The sequence below is a fragment of the Tarenaya hassleriana genome, unplaced genomic scaffold (genome assembly GCF_000463585.1).
Source record: "Tarenaya hassleriana unplaced genomic scaffold, ASM46358v1 Cleome1, whole genome shotgun sequence".
Classification (NCBI taxonomy): Eukaryota; Viridiplantae; Streptophyta; class Magnoliopsida; order Brassicales; family Cleomaceae; genus Tarenaya; species Tarenaya hassleriana.
In genome coordinates this window covers 9,107,154-9,127,282 of record NW_010960187.1, presented here as the reverse complement: position 1 = coordinate 9,127,282, position 20,129 = coordinate 9,107,154, and the positions used below count along the sequence as shown (strand labels likewise).

The following is a 20,129-nucleotide window of genomic DNA, read 5'->3' as shown; positions in this document are numbered from 1 at the left end:
AGTTACCAATACAACAAAATGAAAATGTAAAGAGTATAACTCTAAAGGAAACCTTTTGGGGAAAAAAATGAATATATGCTTCTACAGGAAGTGAGCTATGATGTGGAGTATCATATGAAAAGTTTGCATACGAAATGTATTGAGTGAACCGAAGAGTTTTAAATTCGTTAGAAAATTGCCGGCCGCATAATAATATTTGTAAACACTATCTAAATCATCCTTTTTTTGTTTGTTTGTGGTTTTTTAATTGTTTTGGTCATCATCTTCATCTTTATGTAAGTTCGCAAATTATCATTGATAAATATCGTCACCCGATTTGTCTAATTTCCTTAATTTTTGTCACCAACGACAAAAGAGAAAAATTACCTGTACGCGTTTTCCTGTCAAAAAGATGTTGAAAATCTATTAAAAAAAAGTTAAGTAATAATAGTAGCTGGATTGCTTAATTTATTATCAGAAAAGATTTGAATTAATTTTTCTTTAACTGATTTTTGGTCGGATCTCTCTATATTGCATATTATAATATAATTAATATTTATTATAAAACTATCATACCCTACTGTGAGAAAGATCTGGGAAGTCTCCATGCAATTGGGCGAATAACTTAACGAAGCAGATCCTCACATTCAAAGAACTCGCCAAATCATTCGAAAATCAGCCAAGTTCATGGGTGATTGGATCCACCCAGAAGCAAAATCTGGCAAATCTCTGTACCCGAAAGCTAAAGATCTCTGATTTCAATACCCATTAGCGAAAAGCTCCCAACTTTTCTCATTCTTTCCCTGATTGGCATGGAATTGATCTATTCTTCTTCTTCGTCTGCTTCTTTGATCGTTAGAAATTCAGCTCTGTGTTTAACCCTAGTTTCCATTCTCGTCTTCTTCTTCCTCACGACACCTATTCCCAGTTTCCCGGATTACCCCTCGCGCTCCTCTGTAACCCCCAATCGGTCCCTCCTCGACGATTCCACTGTCACTACTTCTGCAAATCAATCGAGCCCTAATCCTCAGTCTTCTTGTTCCTCTGGTAACCCCTACGAAAATGGCGCCATCGACTACTTCTCCCTCCATTTCTGCGTCTTCAACCAGAACCCATTCATCACGATCCCTGTTTTGTCTCTTCTCATTCTCCTTCACTTCTACATCCTCATCAAAACCGCTCAGACCCACTTCTCCACCGTCACGACCAGGCTCGCCGATCTCCTGAATCTGTCTCCGAGCATGGCGGCTGTGACCCTTTTGGCCCTCGGCAATGGCGCTCCCGATGTCTTCTCCTCCGTCGCCGCACTTCGCGGCGGTCAGTATCGAACAGGCTTCGGAGCCATCCTCTCCGCCGGAACTTTCGTCTCGGCGTTCGTCGTCGGCTTCGTCGCGATCTACGCGGCGCCATTTCCGGTAGACGCCGCGTCATTTGTCAGAGACGTGTTGTTCTACTTGATTGCCGCGTCGTTCTTGTTCTATGTTTACCTGAGTGGCGAAATATTCGTGTGGCAAGCAATTGGGTTTGTAGGGTTTTACGTGTTCTTCGTTGGATTCGTGTTCTGGATGGATTTCGGTATGAATGTTGAGAAAGTGAAAAGAAAAGGGGCTGGAGATAGTGAGGAAGAGAAGGAGTTGCTGAATGTAAAGGATTGTGAAGTTGGATATCTTGAGGAGAGTCCTGAAATGGAGAAAGAACAGCGAGGTTTAGGCATTTGTAGCCTTTGCGAAATGGTAAAAATCCTTTAGCTTCTAGCTTTTGATCGCTACTACATTGCTTTATGTCGATGAGTTTTGCAAGTTATTGTTGATCATAATGCTGAGAAGTGATAGCCTAGATTTCTGCTGGATTTGTATGTTGACCTTCATACTTGGTATTGGTTCTTCAATCTTGATTCTTGGCCGTGTTTCCTTTGGGAGTTTTCCTGTTTGTTCCTGTCGGTTAAATGGCTACATATTGAAAGCTTACTTCTACTCAGTTCTGATTGTTGGATTTGAATCAGAGCATGGTCAACGTTAATCTGCTTTTTGCTCGTGTTTTCTTCTACGGATTTCTCGATTTTGATAACTTTCATGTCTTGTTGTTTATGATATGATTGATTTTATCAAGTCGAAGCCTTGCCTCGGTTTAATCATGAGACTCAATCTTGGTGGTCTTGGTGAATATGTTGGTAATGCTATAAAGAGAAAGTCTCTGTTTACTTGGCTTTTATTTTTGTTTGTTGGATTTGGCTACAAATATGTTAAAAATCAGTTTAGTGGTTGCCTGCATTCTTCATTGTCAGCTATATATTTGTGGTTTCGTTCTGTTGTTAAATAAAGAAGAAATCTGGCTTTATTCCCGATTTGTTCACTCATGATGGTGGCATTTTGTTTTTTCAACCTTCTAACTTAATCTTATACTGATCCATCTTTGAGTATTGCTTGTCATATATATATATACGGATTTAGTTGCATGATCGGTAACTAGAGCCAGTCTTCTAATGTTGATGAATCCGAAACAACAGATGACTTTTTTTTTGGTTGAACAACAACAGATGACTTCTGTTGCTTGTCCTGGTATTTCATGCAATACTGGATCTTTTGTCTGACAAGTTTCTGTTTTTTCGGGTGATTGCAGATCTCAAAGATATGGGAAACTCCTGTCTTGATTCTTCTGAAGCTTACAATCCCACAAACTTCTCCTTCTGAATGGTCTCGGTTTTACCGATCTGCCAACATTATCTTTTGCCCTCTGACCCTTATATATGCTTGTAACTCTTTCATACCGCTGAATCACCCGATATCCTTCCTCATCCCAAATACCCATCTCCCACTATGGCTCGTAATCCTCTTCATGACCTCTTCCCTCGCTTTCCTTCACTTCACACTCGAAAAACACCCTCCCAAAACCGAGCAAATGCCCGTCATCATTATCGCCTTCATAATGAGCGTTTTCTGGATATCAACAATAGCCGGAGAGCTTCTAAACTGCTTGGCTGCACTTGGAGCTCTCCTTAAACTTCCGCCAGCTCTCCTTGGGCTAACCGTTCTTGCTTGGGGAAACTCGGTAGGGGACCTTGTTGCTGATGTGGCAGTTGCCAAGGCAGGTCGTCCAGCCATGGCTATGGCCGGTTGCTTTGCTGGGCCTATGTTTAATATGCTGGTTGGACTTGGAACAGCATTGGTGATGCAAACAGCAAACGTGTATCCAAATGCGTATGAGCTTCAGTTCCACTCTGGTATTGTGACGGCTTTTGTGTTCTTGCTACTCAGTTTGATGGGATCTCTGTTGGTTATAACTTGGTCTAGATTCCGAGTTCCGAGATTCTGGGGATTCTGTCTTGTCGGCCTCTATGTTCTTTTCACTTTGGTTAGTATGATCATTGCTGGATTTTCAACCTGATGATGATGATCCGTGCAAGGAGTTTTGTGGATTGAAGGAAAAGCTGGTTAAGGTGAGAGAGTATGTCCATAACCATCCGGTTAGCACGAGAATTTCGGTTAATTCAAGAACCCGGAACTTTTGGTCAATCAAGAGTTTCAAGAACCATTTTCGAGGAATCGATGGTCAGCACGAGAGTTTCGGGAAACCAACAGCTCAACTCAAGAATTTCCAATAACCGAAACTGGGGAATTCAAGAACCGGTGTTGAGGCATGTGCCGGTTATGTCAAGAACTTCAGAAATTTTCGACTAGATCATGGATGTGAAGAACCGGTTATGTGGGAGGGCCAGCCAGTTAACCGAGGCTGGTACGTGTAGAGAACCGGGGAATCGGTATGGTTTGAGAAATGTGGAGTGGAGTGGAGTGAGGCGTGAGACTGATAATTTCTCAATTAAAATGCTGCATTCATATATCTTTTTACATTCATTATTGCTGATTTTTAATCCATTGGAAGTCATTTGAATCAAATATACATATATGTGACTAATATAATTTCTTAATATATATATATATATATGTGGATTTATCTTGTGGACTGTAAATATAAAAATTTTATTTATATTTGTATGGATATATGGGTGTGTTGTGTAGATGTTGTAATATTATGTTGGAGTCACTAACCGAATCAAAATCACAAGGATTATGTTTGAGTCCTAAATTACATAAACTATAGAAAATATTATAATTTATAAATATCTTAATGTTTTAGATATCTATCTACTTCCTCAGGTGACAAAGTTTCTCCGTTTTCACTGGGCCACGTGTCTAGGTACTCAGTAGGGCGCAAGCACGTGATTACTTCCTTTTTCGCTCTTCTACTTTCTTCGAGAGTTTCACTTCTCAGCCTCGCCGGCGACTCGTACACGGCGGCTCCGATGAGGTACGATTATGGGTTTTGTTCAAGAACGCCTCTTTTTGCGTTGGGCATGCACGTATATGCGTGTGTATGCGTGTATATGTATGTATATCTGTATATTGGTGTGTATTGGTAGTCTCTCTATGTTCTATTGAATGATGAATCTATTAGGGTTTTAGCCATTTTCACTGAATGAGCTTTGAAAACCTGAAAAGTCAGTCTAATTGAGCTTCGAATTCTGTGGCCAAACTTCATGTCCTGGAAGAACCTTGTTTCCATACTTCAGAGGTCCATTTACTTTGCTTTCTCTGCTTTCTTGTCCGAAAATTTTTGAATGAGATCCGAGGTTTGGGATGTTTTGGGGAATGTGGTGGTAGACTATATACTTCTTTATACGAAGACCCTTGTACACAGAGTTTGTGTACCGTGAAGGGATTTCTGAAATGTAGCTATATGCCTGTAGATTCGGTTGTGTATATACCGAAAAGTGGAGTGAAAGTAGGTTAGGAGGTATGTTTTCTAGATTCAATCTGGTCCGAAAGACGGATAATTACACTAAACTCACGTCGTGTATGACGGTTTTCTACATGGCTCGTACAGAGAGGCTGTCAGATACCTCATCATATGGAAGGCTTGTAATGTCTGGTTATCGTTTTCAGCGTTAGTTTTATCGAAAACCCTTTGCTCTATCCACTAAGTGTCGAATATCTCTTTTCCTGTTGAATGTTACGGTCTCGTTGTTTCGAAACTTCGGTAGTAGCCAAACGCGTTCGAGATTTAGCTCTGTTATTGTTGAATCAGTTGATCACTATTGTTCTCTTGTCGAATCGTACAATCCCATCATGCTAAAGCCACACTAAGAAGCCAATACAGGCTTAGGATTTAGCTCTCTTTTTGAATCTAACAATTGTCATTGTAAGAGAACTTGGCAATCACCATTGTTCTAATGCCATGGTTATAGCCAATATATGTAGAAGATTTAGCTCTTTCATTGGATCTAAGGGTTGCCATTGTTTTAAAGCCTCAGTAACAGAAATTATGGGCAGGGATTTAGCTCTTGTATCGGTATTTGAACTGAATTATCGTTGTTGTTTTATAGCCTTGGTAATAACCTTTACGAGTTCAAGATTTAGCTATCTTTTCTACTAATCTATCTAGTTCCAATTTTTGAAGTTGGATTCCTTTTCTGCGTATTTCAGGCCTTCAAGTTGTCATAACATCGGAAACGCTAATACAAATCTTCCTGACAACACGGGGAACCAAACGATTCTTAATGTGGTTCCATTGAACAGCATCCCCTACATCGGTCCATCTACCGGGCAAGCTTCCATGTCGGGTCACAGGGCAAATGACAATGTGGAAAAGAGAGGGCCAGCCATGATTTTTCTGCCATGTGAATCAGCTCCAGAGTTTACTGACCTTGCTAATCAAACCAAAACCGGAGTTGCCCTCACAGGGAGTGCAGCTATGGGGAAGATTGGACCGACCATCGGTTTGGTGGATATTGCTGAGAATGAGGACTCGTTCTATTTTCGCGTATCTCTGCCTGGTGTATCAGGAGATGAAAGTAAGACTGATCCCTTTCAAGTTTCTGTGAAGTTTCCTTTACTGCACAAAGTTATCGTTTCTCTATTTCGTTGAACGTTTTACTGTGCCCAAACCTTAAGGAAAACAGAGAAAAGGTCCAGACTTTGCCAAAATCTAGTTAGGTAAAATGGGTTATGGGTAGAAAGATCGAGCCTTTGGTAAATCTGGGTTTTGAAAAGCGTAGGTAAGATTTTATTGCACCCCGTTGAAGGAAACATGCAAGATCTGTCAAAAAGTTTGAAACTTTCGTTCGACTGTTTACGCGTTGTTACTGTTCTTTAACCAAATCTTCTGCAATACCCTGTTGTGATGTTGAATCTAACGTGATGTTCAACGTATATACAGAGGAATTCAGCTGCGAGGTTGATCCGGACGGGAAGATTCTGATAAAGGGAGTGACAACAACGGGCGAAAAAACTGTCTGCAAACACTCTCAGGTCTTCAGGATGCTAACCCAGAACTTATGCCCGCCTGGACATTTCACCATCTCCTTCCAGCTTCCGGGTCCCGTGGATAACGACGAATTCGTCGGCCAGTTCGGATCAGACGGTGTTCTCGTTGGTACTGTCAAGAAGATATGAACATTTGTGAACTCTTGTTGAGCTGCAAAACCCAGAAGATCAAACCCTTTTCTTTATGTTGAGGTTAGTAGTGTAGTTTTGGATGCAAGCTAAACAGCTTCAAATGACGTAACAAAGTACGTAAAAGATTGTTTATCTGTTACGATTGAAAAACAAAAAATATTAAAATTTAATTTACCATTCATAATAATTTTGAACTTTAAAATTATTTATATACCAAAATTCAAAAATCAGATCTCGATAAATTTTAATATCCAAGATAAGATAGTATAACCGATAAAAGATAGATCAAAATTCATTTTTAAACCAATATTCGAGTCTTTATTTGAAAAAATCCATCCATATGGGTTTATCTATTTTTGTGAAAATTTTAATTGGATCGAAAATATGGTAAATTTTTCGTATTATAAAAAAAATATTTTTTTAATTTTATTTTTGAATAAAAGGTACTTCAGAAAAATGTGAGGGTACCAATTATTAAATTATATCATCGTTCTGTAAACAGAACGATGAAGCAAAACCTGATTGCTACGTCACTGAAAAACTTATGGATAACCTTAGAGGAGATGTCTGAACCGTGGGGTTGAGTGTAGCACGATGAAAACTTTGGGGTGAATTATGTAATTTTATGCTTTATAATGTGGCCAAGAGCGTTTGGAGATTTACTCATGCTGCGGGGGTCCAAAAGTGCACACAGGCTTCTTCTTCTTGACCACACATTCGGTAGCTGACAATTCAAACCCAAACCCACTCGGCCGATCGGTTCGACCGATTCAATTTACAAAACCTTAACCGAAAACCATCCCGGTTTAGGTATATTTTTTAACATTTGAAAACATTGACGGTCCAATTTTAATCTTTTTTTTTATCTATATTATAGAAGTATGATTATGGGTTATCAACGGATACAACACTAAAAGGTAGTTTTTGAAAATGATTTGAAGTAAACAAAAATTTGGCACTGGTTTTTGGTTCAAGTCGGGTTTGTCCAACAAATGAAGTCTTGTGACAAAATGTTGAGTAAGAACACTATCAAACCAGAACCCTTAACCGGTTTGCACGGTCCGGTTTAGAAGACATTGTGGATGGAACCATTTATTGTTCAAAGGGATTGATAAAGCTGAGATAGCCACAAGAGAAAATGAGAAAAAGTTTGGTCACTTTAACCTTTTTAATTTATGATTTAATAGTGACATAAATAAATATGGACCCCAAAACACAACAAACCCTCTTTATGAGATAGAGACTTTCCCCCAGTAGAAAACTACAACTCAATTTGTCAATTTATAAGAAATCCGTCATGATTTGTAATAAAAGTCAAAGATATGTAAATATTTATACATATGTTTCAAGTATTGATATATCAAATTATATACATATTCAAAATGGTATATCCAATTATATAGGTACAATAATCTATTAGGTCTGAACAAAATTATGTTATAGTTTTCATGGAAAGTAAATATCATAAGTTGTATATACTAATCTATACATTTTGAATATAAATATTATCAGTAACTATTACATTTATAATTTTAAATATGTACAATTGGTTCAACTTTTCTTGATTAATAACTTAAATATATAATTTAAAGTTTTGTCATTCATGTATATATAATAGAAAAATATCCAACTTATTGGATGTAGTCAATAAAAAATCAGTTTTCATAGCTTGAAAATATAAATGATTGAAAATTAGCTAAAACGCATACTTTTAAATATTTTCTATTTTTGTTCACTTCCAATATTTCGTATTTTTCCAGTTAAAAAGATTAGTTTACATATTTTTTATAAAAAAAAATAAAATTACATATTTTTGTTACTAGTTTATCTATTTTTATTCTCTTAAATGATGTAAAATATTGTTAAGTAGATTTGGATGTTTGATAGTATTTTGACAGATATGCTCTAAATTATATACAAATAAAAAATAATAATATATTTTTTTTGTAGATGTACCAATACCATTTGTAATTGAATGCGGGTCCATGGCCAACCATATTATTTATACACATCACCACCTTTACTCAAATCATTCCACAACGAAGCAGTTCTTCCATTGTTGTGCAAAAGCTTTTTTGTGAAGGAGACATGAGTTGCAGAGTTGCATACTCGGTTCGTGAACCGGTTTTCTTTCCCGTGAGGAGAAGTTTTAAAGACAGAAAACCGGTTAACGGTCCGGTTATGTCTAAAAAACCGAACCGGTTACAAGTCGTACCGGAGAGTTCCCCTTTCGTAGCAGAGTCTGTGGGAGAAAGAGACAATAACTGGTAAACTTGTGATGTTCAGTTTGTCTGAAACTTAGTTAGATCTCAAAGCATGAATATTATCTGATATGATTGTGAGAATAATGACAATATAACTTAGAATTTTTTGTTGCAGGATTGTTAGAACAAAGAGAGCAAGTGACCTAATCGTTAGACTTGGAGATTCAATCTTCAACTTGGATAAGGTATGTTTTAAGATATATATATATATATATATGTATATGTATATGTATATATTATATATATACCAATACTTACATCCATTCACAATAACAAAATCTTGAACATACCGTGAATCTTGATCGAATTTCCAAACACACCGGACGTACGATTTATCAAACTCTCATAAGAAATCGCAATCCGGGTTAGGGTTTTCTGGGATTTACAAAAGATTCTTTCTTATGTTTTGTTGAATTCTGCAAAACGAGTTTGCCATTTTTTCGATACTACGACAAGGATCTGAAGCTGGGTTTGGTTTCTTGGCTAAATCTGCAGCTAACTATGATCTCAAAATCTGGATTCTTGAACAGACAAGTTTCACAGATGACCCCTGATGTTGTTCATATAGACAACTTCCCAGGTGGGCCTGAAACTTTCGGAATAATCGTGAAGTTCTGCTACGGTTCGAAGATCGAAAACACGATTTCTCCAAAGAACATCGTACAGATGTACTGTGCAGCTCGGTTTCTAGAGATGACGGAGGATCTTGGAACAGGAAATCTTGTCAGAAAGGCAGAAGATTTCCTGTCTCTTCTGATGTTTTCTTCCACTTGGAAAGACTTGTTTCTTGTCCTCAGAAGCTGCGAATCGGTTTCTCCTTGGGCCGAGACGTTTGGAGTGGCGAAACGATGCGCAGAAGCAATTGCTTGGAATGTAAGTCAATATCCTATGCTGATTTATTATGTACTGCAAAAGAGATATATATATATATATATATATATATATATATAATTACCATGCGAATGTAACTTATAAAGCTCTTGATAATTTCAATTTACCCATCTCGTTCTTGTCTGAAGGCTTATGTGAATCCAAAAGAGTGTGTTCAAGAGAAACTTGAAATGGAAACCGAAGATTGGTGGTTTGAAGATGTATCATGCTTGAGAATTGATCATTTCAGTGAAGTGATTGGATTTCTCAAGAAGAAGGGGATGAGGTCGGAGATCATCATATCATGTATCGCGCGGTGGACTTCTCGATGGTTCTCGAGGGTGATCCCGAGGAGCAACAATGGCGGCCACGGAGAGAAACCGTCTAACCAAAGGAATACGGTCGAAACCCTAATTAGTTTACTTCCACCACAAGAAACCTCTGCCTCCTGCAATTTTTTGCTTCACCTGCTGAAACTAGCCCTAGCGATCAGAATCAGAACCGAGCTAGTGGAAGAACTCGAGATCCGGGTTGCTTCTGTATTGGACAAGTCCCTGGTTTCGGATCTCATGGTGAAAAATCTGAAAGAGAATGGGAGTGTTTACGATGCTGCGATCATTGCTAGGGTTTTGAAGCGTTTCTTTACTTGCAAGACAAGAAATCTCCCCGGTTCTGAAAGCCTTGCTGTCGGGAGATTAGTGGATGAGTACTTATGCCGGATCGCGAGAGATGAGAAGCTGGAAGTGATGGAGTTTCGGATGATCCTCGAAACATTGCCTGAAAACGCAAGATCTTGCCATAATAGTCTATACCGAGCCATCGATATGTATCTCAAGGTAAAAAAAAAACACGTAAAAACAGTAAGATATATTTTGATTAAATATGTTTTCAGAATTGAGTTTGGACCGATACGATGGTTTATCCCGGTTTCATAGTTGGTTTTGAATTGATTTTTCGAAATCCTTTGGTACAGACGCATCCGGAAATAACCGAAGAAGAAAAGCTCAGCATCATCAAAGCTATGGAGTACAATAAACTGTCAAGAGAGGCGAGGCAACATGTGATGAAGAATGATAGACTTCCGGTAGAGATCAATGCTCGATTCTTACTTGTCGAGCAAGTAACTGCGACGAAATCGATCACAGCCGTCGGATCGGATTGCCAGAGGACGAAGAGTCAAGCAGCGGCAAAGGTGGGAAAGTTTATTGAGAGATCGGGTTCGTGGATGAAGAAATTGAAGAGTGACTACGAGATAAAGATGATGAAGAAAGAGGTGGAGAACATGAAGGTTCAACTTGAAAGTTTAGAAATGTGTAAGGTGAAAATTCAAAGACATGTGAAAAGATGTGTTCTTTTGGTAAATTAATAAAAGTTAGCTTTTAGTCTTTTGTAAAGCAACTCTTGGAATGGGATTAGTAGAGGATGAAGGATCAACCAATTATAAAAGAATTCACAAAAAAAAAACAATTACATATTTATAGATAGGCTGAACAATTTTTTGTTATTAATCGAATAATTGAATTGAATCTAATAAAATAAAATTACATGAATACATAAAATCAAACGGTTATATTTTTTCTAAATTCAAAAAAACTAAAATTGCAAAAAAAAATAGATAATTTTTTTTAAAAAATATATCTAAATCAAATCGAACCAAAATATATATAAAACTCTAATAGTTATAATTTTTCTATAACCGAATGTAACCGAACCATTGTGAAACAGAATCCGAAAAAGCATCCTATTTATAGATAAATTATTAAAATGATTTATATTAGTTACAGCTACTTTCAGCCGTGTAAAAAACAGGGGTGGTTAATATGTATCACAGAAAAAATATTTCGCAAACTATTAAAAATCAGAATTTGCACAATTGTTTTAATAATTCAATTTAGCTTACTGTTTTTATATTATAATTCATACGCATACAAATGATATTATCTATTATTTAATCGTAACATTATTGGCAACAAAAAAAAAAAAGAGAAAAATCTTAATGGATAAAAAAAAAATGTCACTTGTATATGTATGTATCCTCGGACACACACTTGTCATCGCCCACTGTGTTAATCATCTTCTCCATCTTACAGAAGAAGAAGAACGTCTGGAGCTGCAACAATGGCGACGGACAACGATTTTGGTGCTTTCATGGAGAAATTCATAATTCCTCCAACGCCTTCTTCATCTTCGCCTCTTCAAGGCCTCACTTTCGCCATCAAAGACATGTAATTCTCATACGTAGACACTCACAGACGCATGTACGCATGGATTTATGTGTTTATGTATTATCTCGAGTATCATTGTTTATGCTCTGAATCGTTTTTTTTTTATGGGCAAAGATAAAAATTCTGAAATTATTTATCTTTTTGCCTTGCAAATTCTCGACCTTTTTTCTTGAGATTGTGCCCTTGTCTCGATTCGAACTTCTCACGATACAACTAGATACGACGGATGAAAAGGATTGTTTGGTTACTGAGAAAGTGGGGGAAAATCTACGACAAAATCCCGGGAGCCAGAGCATTCAATTAGGGTTTTATGTACGATAGAAATGTAATGGTGAAGCGGTTGTTTGGTCAGAAAGAAAGTGATTCTCAGAAAATTTGTTTACTCCGCAACTGGGTTTCCAAATCTAAAGTACTGTTTGGCAGCTAGGAAAGTGAAAGAAAATCCCTGAAAACATGGTCTCAAATCCTTAAACCGAAGCAAAGAACTGCATATCTTCGGTTTCTCCTTCTTCCTCGTTCATTTTGATTGATTTAAACGCATAATTTTGTCGGATTTTTATCCAGATTCGATGTGGAAGGACATGTGACCGGTTTTGGTAACCCGGATTGGTTACGGACTCATTCCGCCGCCACTTCCACAGCTCCGGTGGTTTCAGCTCTCTTAGCCGCCGGTGCCACCTCTGTCGGTTCAACCGTTATGGACGAAATGGCTTACAGGTTTTCGCATTTCGACTCCTAAACCGACCTTTTAACGTTTCAGCATCTCGGTTTAGTTATAACCGATCGATTTGTTTCACGATGATTAATAACTCTCAAACCATGTTATATGCATATGATTATTGTTGTCCTTTTTTGGCAGTATAAACGGCGAAAACGCGCACTACGGAACGCCAAGAAACCCGATTGCATTGGATAGAGTTCCCGGTGGATCTTCGAGCGGATCTGCCGTCGCAGTAGCCGCTGGTCTCGCGGATTTTTCCGTCGGTTAGTTAGAAAACGAGCTTGCCTTATTGTTATTATATGTAGTAGAAGAAGAAAAATCAATGGAAACACTGGGAATTGCGAAAGGCAGATGAAATTTGCGGATTTTTCGATACTTCGTGTTTCGGAAGTAAAAAATGTCTTTTCGTGGGGAAAAATAACATGGGATTTGTGTTATAGGAACTGACACCGGGGGAAGTGTAAGAGTTCCTGCGTCATACTGCGGAGTTTTCGGGATCCGACCATCGCACGGAATTGTTACAACAACCGGAGTTGTTCCAATGGCTCAGAGCTTCGATACCGTGGGTAAGTAAACTTAGCGAAAACTCGGTAGAACAAGTGGACCGAAATAGAAGAATTATTGGTAATGTTAAAACTTTCAGAACTACAACTGGATCGAATCTTGGATATCCGACTCGTTTTCCTATTCTTCGGGTTTTTAAAGTTTTTTTCTTGACGTCAAATTCTCGTATGTAGGATGGTTTGCTCGGGAACCCGCGATTTTGAGACGTGTTGGCTGCGTTCTTCTGCAGTTACCCGATTTGAACGATATGAAACCGAGTAAAATGATAATCGCCGATGATTGTTTCAAGCTTTCCAGTGTTCCACCTGATTGGATGATTCGCTCTATAGTTCGAGCGGCAGAAAAATTGTTCGGAGGTAAGCGTTTAAACTACTTTAAACTTTGTGTATTGTCCGATGTGATGTAAGATCATAATTTTGAGGAAAATCGCGTTTGTTTCGATCTTCTATGTCTCGGGTTCCACGAAAAGATCATTAAGCCGTTTTTTCCCTGCATTTTTCTGCTTTTCGCTTTTCACAATGCTTAAGAAATGTTTTTTTTTTCGAGTAACATTTTTTTCGTGAAGGGGAAATCGTAAAGAACGTGAATCTTGGAGACTACATTGAAGAGAAAGTTCCGAGTTTGAAGCACTTCATGACGGGAGATGTCGTTACGTCCCGAGAGTTTAACATACCATTGCTCGAGGCCCTCTCAAGCTCGATGAGATTGCTTCAAAGGTAAACATAAATCCTTCTTTTTCATTTCATAAAACCGATTAGAATCTAAACTTGAAATATCTACACAAGATGCAGTCTAAAATGTTTCGAAAATAGGAAATAATTGTAGGATTTCAGCTGAATCTAGGTTCTTGATTTCGGGTTTAACGATTTCGACCATACCAATTATCCATACTGATTCTAGGTTCGAATTCAAGAAAAACCATGGCGAATGGATCGAATCCACCAAGCCGGTGTTTGGTCCCGGAATATCGGAACGGGTCGAACAAGCGATGCAGACAACCTTTGAGAAGATCGACGCTTGCCGATCAGCGACGGTAGAACTCCGGTCAGCTCTTTCAGATTTGCTCGGGGTAATTACTTCTTCCTATCTTTCTCGAACCTCCGAAAGATTGATGCTTACATAAACACGGTTTTTTTTGTCAGGACGACGGTGTTCTGATCATTCCGACGATGCCAGGCCCTCCGCCGAAACTGCAGACTGATGCATCACAGCTCGAGATTTTCCGCGGCAGAGCCTTCGGGTTGCTTTCCGTCGCCGGAGTTTCCGGTTTCTGCCAGGTAATAACTTGTCATGGTTCATCATGGAGTTAAAAATTTTGAAAATAGTTTGCGACATTCTCCACAAAAGTAGAGTAACCGAAAATAACCGAACCAAAATTGTCGGAACCAAGTTGAACATTAATCGAATATGAAAAAATGAACCGAGACCAAACCGAATTGGAATTTTTGAGTTACGGGTTTAAGGAAATATTGAATTGTCTTATTGTTACCCGATTTATTAGATTCGGTCGGTTAGAATACCTAAACGGTTTACTGATTTTCGGTTTTGTGACAGGTGAGCATACCATTAGGGCTACACGAAAACCTTCCGGTTTCGGTCTCAATGGTTGCAAAACATGGTTCGGATGGGTTACTTCTAAATCTGGTTGAAGCTCTTTGGAAAGATATTGGACCACAGGTGTGTTTGTGAACCGAGGCTCTCGGACCAGAAATTTGTAAACCGGAATAGGTTCACCGGTTCGGTCGAATTCAATGTATTGGCAATGGCGAGTGCATCCATCCAATTCGATGTATTTAGCCGAGTCCAAGAGGGTCCCGATTTTGGTCCTTGCCAGCTAATTACGCACATACTCGTGAGATCCCGTGGCTGCGGAATTGTACTTTTTTTTTTATAATTAAAAGATTCATTGAACGCCTACTTAATTTACTCTCATACAACTAGGGCTGGGTGTTTCGGTTCGGTTCTTCGGAACCGGACCGAACCGAACCGTTAAAACGGTATTTTTTCCGATCTGAAACCGTTGTTATTTCCCGAACGGTACCATTTTTAGAGAACCGAATTTTTCCGGAACCGAACCGAACCGAACCGAATTTTAAAAATCCCGAAAAACCGAATATTTTTAAAGAAAATCTATCATTTTTTTAATAAAACCCAGAACCGAACCAATACCGAAACCGAACCGAACCGAATATAATAAAAAACCCGATTGGTACCTATTTTTGTAAAACCGAAAGAACCGAACCGATCTATTCCTTCCCGAACCCGAACCATTTCCCGAAATGTCCACCCCTACATACAACTAATTAATTACGTCCCTCACGAATTTAAAAATATCTAAAAAATATTAAAATAAAATAAAATATTGTTAACCAATAGATATGTGAATAAAAAAATTCCAGGGAAATATAGAAACTTTACAATATATTCTAAAAAATTATATAAATTTTTAGTCCGATAAATAAATATACCAAATATTAAAATATATCAAAATAATATATCAATTTTTAAAATTGAAAGTGATTTTTTACAATATTTAAAATATTAATATATATATATATATGTATTTATTTGTTAAATTAAAATTTTGTTTATTGTTTAATATATTTTGCAAGAGTTTTGTATTTTCGCGGGGTTTTCCTAAAAATAATCTAAAAGAAGCCGAAATACTTATTATTATTCATTTTCCATTAAATTCACTTTCTTTAAGTCAATGAAATTCACCGGTCGGTCCATCTTGACTAGAAGATTTGATTCTTCAAACGGAGGACCATTATTTTACGTATTTGACAAAATAGTATAATTATTTTAATTACACAACACACTAACAATGTTTACATTAAAAAACGCACTATATTATTTTTCTGAGGAAAATAAATGGGGGCCAGGCTATGCTAACCTGCGCACCCTGCAATATAGAAAAGAAAGAGAGAAGGGCGACGGCGACGAGCCGAACCGCCGACAGCCATCGGAGGTGAGATTTTCGACGGAATCTTCATGTTCGCATCGAATCTCAACAATAATATGTTTGCCGGTCAAATGAGCGGCCTGGATTTGTTCTTTCCCGTTCCGACCGCCGCCGTAGCCGCCACGGCAACGTCTTCCGGCGGTGGTTTCGCCTCCGGAGATACGGGGAGGAACGAAATAGATGATGATTGGGGAGACTTCGTCGATTCTTCTGTTGCTGTTTCCCGCGCGGGATCTCTCCCGCCCGATCCAAACGGTTTCCTCGCGGATCGCAACGATACGGACTCGACGGTGGTGGCTCAGCTTGAGTCGGCGCCGAGTCGGATCGAGTCGAGTCAGGCTCAGTGGGTGAAGCCTCAGGGTCCGGTGCCACTGTCGGTGTTTGGAGAAGCGGAGGAGGAAGGAGAAAGGGATGGATCAGGTGTGTCGGCTCCAGCGTTAAGATTTTCTTTCGACTCGACTTCTAGTAAACACAATAATGGCAATGGATCTGTGAAAAAAGTAATGTATACGAATCCGAGTGTTGGAATCAATGATTTGATTGCAAATTTGTATATGGATAATGACCAGAACAAGCCGGAAAACGGGCTGAATTTTGACACAAATAGTTCGGCTCATTTTGACACGAATACGAAGAATTCGCAATTGAATTCACTGAATTTTGGGGGACATCTTTCGGATTCGGGTCCGGCTGAGATCGTGATAGTGAGAAGGTCTGATTTGGAATTAAAGGACACTGGTTTGAGCCAAAAAGGTCCAAATTCAGTTAGCATGGAGAATTTGAGCTGGAATCCATTGAATTTTGATACGCAAAGGTTTGGACCGAAGTCTGATGCCATGCATTCAAATTCTAGTGACGTGATGTTTGATTCGAATGGTTCAAATTTGGGCTCTGTTGATCAGAAAGATGATATTGATGAAGATGAGGGGTGGGAATTCAAAACTGCTGAATCTAAGTCGCAGACTGGAGATGGAGACTCTAAGGTAATTATAAACTGCGAGGAAAGTTACTTCTTTTATGTTGCATAGAGCTTCTTTTCTTAACTTGCTAGTGAGTCGAGTGTGTTGGATGATCGTAGACTTTTCAATTAGTCAAGTGAATCTATGGTGTTATCAAGTAGTTGAAATTCTACGCTAAATTGGTCAGTATGGTATTCTACTCTCATGCCCCTTTTTTGTCATACATTTGTATTCAAGCCGGTGGAACAGAAGACGGCTGAAAGTGGACCTGCTGTGGTTTCTAATACATCGAATTTGAGTTGGAACTTTTGGAGTTTACCAACAAATGGGGTAGGCCTAAATGTCGATAGTGGTAAAATCGATGCAGTTAATTCAGTTTCTGATTCGGGATTTGGAGAGGATGGCTCTTGGAATAACGACGGATGGGAATACAAGGTTGCAGAAACTGGAGAACTGAAGAACAGTATAACAAGTAAGGTATGAGCAACCTTTAGTAGAAGAATCGTGTAAGTGCATTTATAAACTCCATTGATTATGCTGGGTCTGAGATTTTCTAGTTTTAAGGTTGAAGGGAATGATAAGAAGGATGTTAAAAGCGCTGAATTGGCCGTTGCATTCGAGAATGGTGTGCATCAGGTCGACGATTTATTTGCCGTGTCTTCTCAACAATCTTCTCAACAATGTGGCGGGTGGGGCTTAGGATTTGATATCAATCCAACTTCAAAAACTGAAGCCACCAGTTTTCCAAATTCTAGCTCTCAAAGTCAGCAGTATGAGAGGAACACTGTTCCGAGTTTCTTTCCCAGCGATTCTGAAGAAACAACCTGGGCATTTAAGCAGTCATCTTCAGAAAATGATATACAGAACGAGGTAATGCATCAACAATCCATGTAATTATCTTTCCAGAATGTGGATATTGAATGATATTTTTCACCTTCCTTTCAGGAAAAGCTAGGTGTTCCTGATGTTCTTCCTGCCAATTTCCAGAATCATTTATCTGATGGTGTGGTACAGGTAATAACATGTTTGACATTCTGTGCAAGGTGTTGAATTAAGGCTGCCCAGATTATGCGGCTATTATGTTAGAATTTTAGTGGTGATCAATGCATCTCTTCATATTGTTTTGAACGAATCTTAAAGTCGCTTTATGACGGACATTTTACTAGAACTTATTTCACCCAGATAGTGGCCTGTTGTCCTACTTTTCTTGCTGAACATTTCTACTTGATCCGTGTGCTTCCTTTAAAACTTCGTTGGAATATGCGTTGCTTAGTATTCGCACTTTGTATTCATATCTGAAGACATGTTTTCTTCATTCTTAAGATCAATGTCATTGTTATGCATATAGTCATCTTGATTTTTCACATCTATGCGCTCAGGAGAAAGAAGTGCAGCCAGAGAAGCCTAATGGACCGTTGGCGCTGTCCCTTTTCGGCGAAGAAGATCTTGAAAGTTCTGATCCTGTATTTCATGGAGCTGTTCCCTCTTCCATACATGATTCCTCCTCGAGGGATAAACCTAAGGCTCCTGGTCCAAGTTTATCAGTCAGTGATCTAATATCAAGTTTATACAATCGAGTGGAGGAGAATACTAAAGGTGCTGAAAACAGCAAGGCTGCCACTGATTTCAATTTGGTAAATGATGAGGATGATTCTTGGGAGTTTCAAGGTTCAATGCAGCCTGTGACAGTTTCTGATTTGAAGGAAGGAGATAACAGTTCCAGGAAATTTGGAGGTGTTTCTGTGGGGAATGAAACCCCGAGTCAAACCTTTGATCATGCTGGTACTAGAGAACAACACAAAAAACAATTCACTAGCATAGAGGTGAACGATTTCCGGGATCTCTTTGATAAACTAAAAACCGAATTGTGCTACGTTGCTCTAAACCATCTGGAGAATATAAAGGTCAGTGGACCTCTTTCAGGACTCTTACCTTCTTCTATTCACATTTTCTTAGTACTCTCCTTTCTGTAAATTTTGCATTCCTCCTTTTAAATCTTGGGAATTGCAGGAAGCTCGAAAATTAGTTGCTGATTCTAGTGAAGGCACTGAAGTAGAAAAATGCGACGAGGAAATTCAGGTTGGTGGGAATGCTACAATATGCATTTTGCTTGTCTTTAGTTACTGGAACAAATCTGAGAGAATCTCATGACAGATTACATAAAACGTTTCTAAGGAAAATGTCATACATGACTGGGAAATGTTGGAAATTTGTTGTTACCTGCTCTTGTAGGATATGCGTAAGAAGCTGCAAGAGGATGTTCTGATCAGTGAAATCGACTTGGAGAGTCTACAACTGAGACCCTCTGACATTAGGGAGTTTGTCAACACTCTTAAGGAGATAAAGTTTCGAGTACTGGATTCAGAATATCGCCTCTCAGAGAGATTGTTACCGGTAAAATCCATTTCAGATTTTCTGTTTAATGTTCCCAATATTTATAAATTATAACTCAATATCTTCAAAGTCCCTTCAAGTTTTTAGGCTTTAACAAAAAATATGAATTCTTTCACAGGCTGAAAACGATTGGAATTCAACAATCGAACTTCTGAAACACTCTACATTGACTCTGAAGATCTTGAACTTGTGCTCATCCGAGCAGCAGTCCAACTATACTTCGACTTGGTCTGCCATTGCTTCTGCCTGTGCTCAAGAACTGAGACACGCTGTTGCTATTTGGAAGCTGGCGCAGGAAAAGAACATTCAAAGAAAAATCCTATCTTCTCCTCAAGGTACTGTCCTTGGAGGATCGCAAATCATGTTTTTTTTTTCATTTTACGGTATTTTCAGGCTTTGACACATTCCGGTTTTCCAGGGAAGAAATATATTCTTGCATTGGGTGAAGTTTACAGGGTAGCAAAAATTCTTGTAGCCTCGACCAGATTATACAAACCATGGATTTTATTAGCTCCAGGGTCAAATATATCAGCTCTTCTGAATGAGTGTGCCAGCTTGTGGTCGAGCTCAGGACTAGAAGATGCTCTGCTAAATATTTCCAAACTCCACAATGACAAATCCGCTGCTCAGCTTCTAGAATCGATCAATCACATGGACAAAGTTGATGCCTTTACACTTCACAACCGCATCTTCTTGGCTAGCAAATCCACTTGCCACATCTCTGGCTTTCCTGCTG

General features: G+C 38.7%; 5 protein-coding genes across 12 annotated transcripts in view; all 5 read left to right on the top strand.

Annotated features, from left to right (window-relative positions):
- Window positions 1-571: 571 nt before the first annotated feature.
- On the top strand, window positions 572-3,816 carry LOC104820960 (cation/calcium exchanger 5). Its single transcript, XM_010551642.1, has 2 exons — window positions 572-1,712; window positions 2,599-3,816. Exons 1-2 carry the CDS (start codon window positions 792-794, stop codon window positions 3,361-3,363), a joined length of 1,686 nt encoding a protein of 561 aa, XP_010549944.1. The 5' UTR covers window positions 572-791; the 3' UTR covers window positions 3,364-3,816.
- A 303-nt stretch (window positions 3,817-4,119) lies between these two features.
- LOC104820950 (alpha-crystallin domain-containing protein 22.3-like) lies at window positions 4,120-6,565 on the top strand. The gene is made up of 3 exons (XM_010551630.1): window positions 4,120-4,284; window positions 5,460-5,827; window positions 6,193-6,565. The coding sequence occupies exons 1-3, from the start codon at window positions 4,280-4,282 to the stop codon at window positions 6,426-6,428; spliced, it is 609 nt and encodes a 202-aa protein (XP_010549932.1). The 5' UTR covers window positions 4,120-4,279; the 3' UTR covers window positions 6,429-6,565.
- Window positions 6,566-8,481: 1,916 nt separating this feature from the next.
- Window positions 8,482-10,959, top strand: LOC104820930 (root phototropism protein 3-like). Of its 4 annotated transcripts, none has more exons than XM_010551589.1 (5): window positions 8,482-8,698; window positions 8,811-8,880; window positions 9,191-9,568; window positions 9,715-10,401; window positions 10,539-10,959. In XM_010551589.1, the coding sequence occupies exons 1-5, from the start codon at window positions 8,520-8,522 to the stop codon at window positions 10,929-10,931; spliced, it is 1,707 nt and encodes a 568-aa protein (XP_010549891.1). In that variant the 5' UTR covers window positions 8,482-8,519; the 3' UTR covers window positions 10,932-10,959. The 4 variants fall into 4 exon arrangements, with proteins under 4 accessions (XP_010549891.1, XP_010549911.1, XP_010549901.1 ...); XM_010551609.2 differs by having other exon boundaries at window positions 8,631-8,698; window positions 8,796-8,880; window positions 9,226-9,568; XM_010551599.2 differs by having other exon boundaries at window positions 8,632-8,698; window positions 8,796-8,880.
- Window positions 10,960-11,609: 650 nt separating this feature from the next.
- Window positions 11,610-14,997, top strand: LOC104820921 (amidase 1). Its single transcript, XM_010551578.1, has 9 exons — window positions 11,610-11,790; window positions 12,355-12,507; window positions 12,650-12,774; window positions 12,952-13,077; window positions 13,249-13,431; window positions 13,641-13,791; window positions 13,976-14,144; window positions 14,218-14,352; window positions 14,630-14,997. Exons 1-9 carry the CDS (start codon window positions 11,684-11,686, stop codon window positions 14,762-14,764), a joined length of 1,284 nt encoding a protein of 427 aa, XP_010549880.1. The 5' UTR covers window positions 11,610-11,683; the 3' UTR covers window positions 14,765-14,997.
- A 949-nt stretch (window positions 14,998-15,946) lies between these two features.
- Window positions 15,947-20,129, top strand: part of LOC104820894 — a 5,932-nt gene continuing 1,749 nt past the window's right edge. For 3 of the 5 annotated variants that reach the window (XM_010551551.2, XM_010551558.2, XM_010551566.2), the window contains exons 1-9: window positions 15,948-17,023; window positions 17,237-17,476; window positions 17,564-17,869; window positions 17,945-18,013; window positions 18,379-18,903; window positions 19,010-19,078; window positions 19,232-19,393; window positions 19,512-19,728; window positions 19,812-20,122. In XM_010551551.2, coding sequence (XP_010549853.1) covers window positions 16,070-17,023; window positions 17,237-17,476; window positions 17,564-17,869; window positions 17,945-18,013; window positions 18,379-18,903; window positions 19,010-19,078; window positions 19,232-19,393; window positions 19,512-19,728; window positions 19,812-20,122 — 2,853 coding nt within the window. In that variant the 5' untranslated portion in view covers window positions 15,948-16,069. Of the gene's footprint in view, window positions 17,024-17,236; window positions 17,477-17,563; window positions 17,870-17,944; window positions 18,014-18,378; window positions 18,904-19,009; window positions 19,079-19,231; window positions 19,394-19,511; window positions 19,729-19,811 lie in introns of all 5 variants that reach the window. The other 2 variants (XM_019203405.1, XM_010551545.2) reach the window with 2 other exon arrangements.

Bases quoted from the DNA above. Each gene is read 5' to 3' on its own strand.
- LOC104820921 (XM_010551578.1), top strand. From the start codon at position 11,684: ATGGCGACGGACAACGATTTTGGTGCTTTCATGGAGAAATTCATAATT. The intron at 13,078-13,248 runs GTAAGTAAACTT...TCTCGTATGTAG, and splicing joins TCAGAGCTTCGATACCGTGG to GATGGTTTGCTCGGGAACCC. The intron at 14,145-14,217 runs GTAATTACTTCT...TTTTTTTGTCAG, and splicing joins CTCTTTCAGATTTGCTCGGG to GACGACGGTGTTCTGATCAT.
- LOC104820950 (XM_010551630.1), top strand. The intron at 5,828-6,192 runs GTAAGACTGATC...ACGTATATACAG, and splicing joins TGGTGTATCAGGAGATGAAA to AGGAATTCAGCTGCGAGGTT.
- LOC104820960 (XM_010551642.1), top strand. From the start codon at position 792: ATGGAATTGATCTATTCTTCTTCTTCGTCTGCTTCTTTGATCGTTAGA. The intron at 1,713-2,598 runs GTAAAAATCCTT...GGGTGATTGCAG, and splicing joins TTTGTAGCCTTTGCGAAATG to ATCTCAAAGATATGGGAAAC.
- LOC104820930 (XM_010551589.1), top strand. From the start codon at position 8,520: ATGAGTTGCAGAGTTGCATACTCGGTTCGTGAACCGGTTTTCTTTCCC. The intron at 8,699-8,810 runs GTAAACTTGTGA...TTTTTGTTGCAG, and splicing joins GGAGAAAGAGACAATAACTG to GATTGTTAGAACAAAGAGAG. The intron at 9,569-9,714 runs GTAAGTCAATAT...TCTTGTCTGAAG, and splicing joins CAGAAGCAATTGCTTGGAAT to GCTTATGTGAATCCAAAAGA.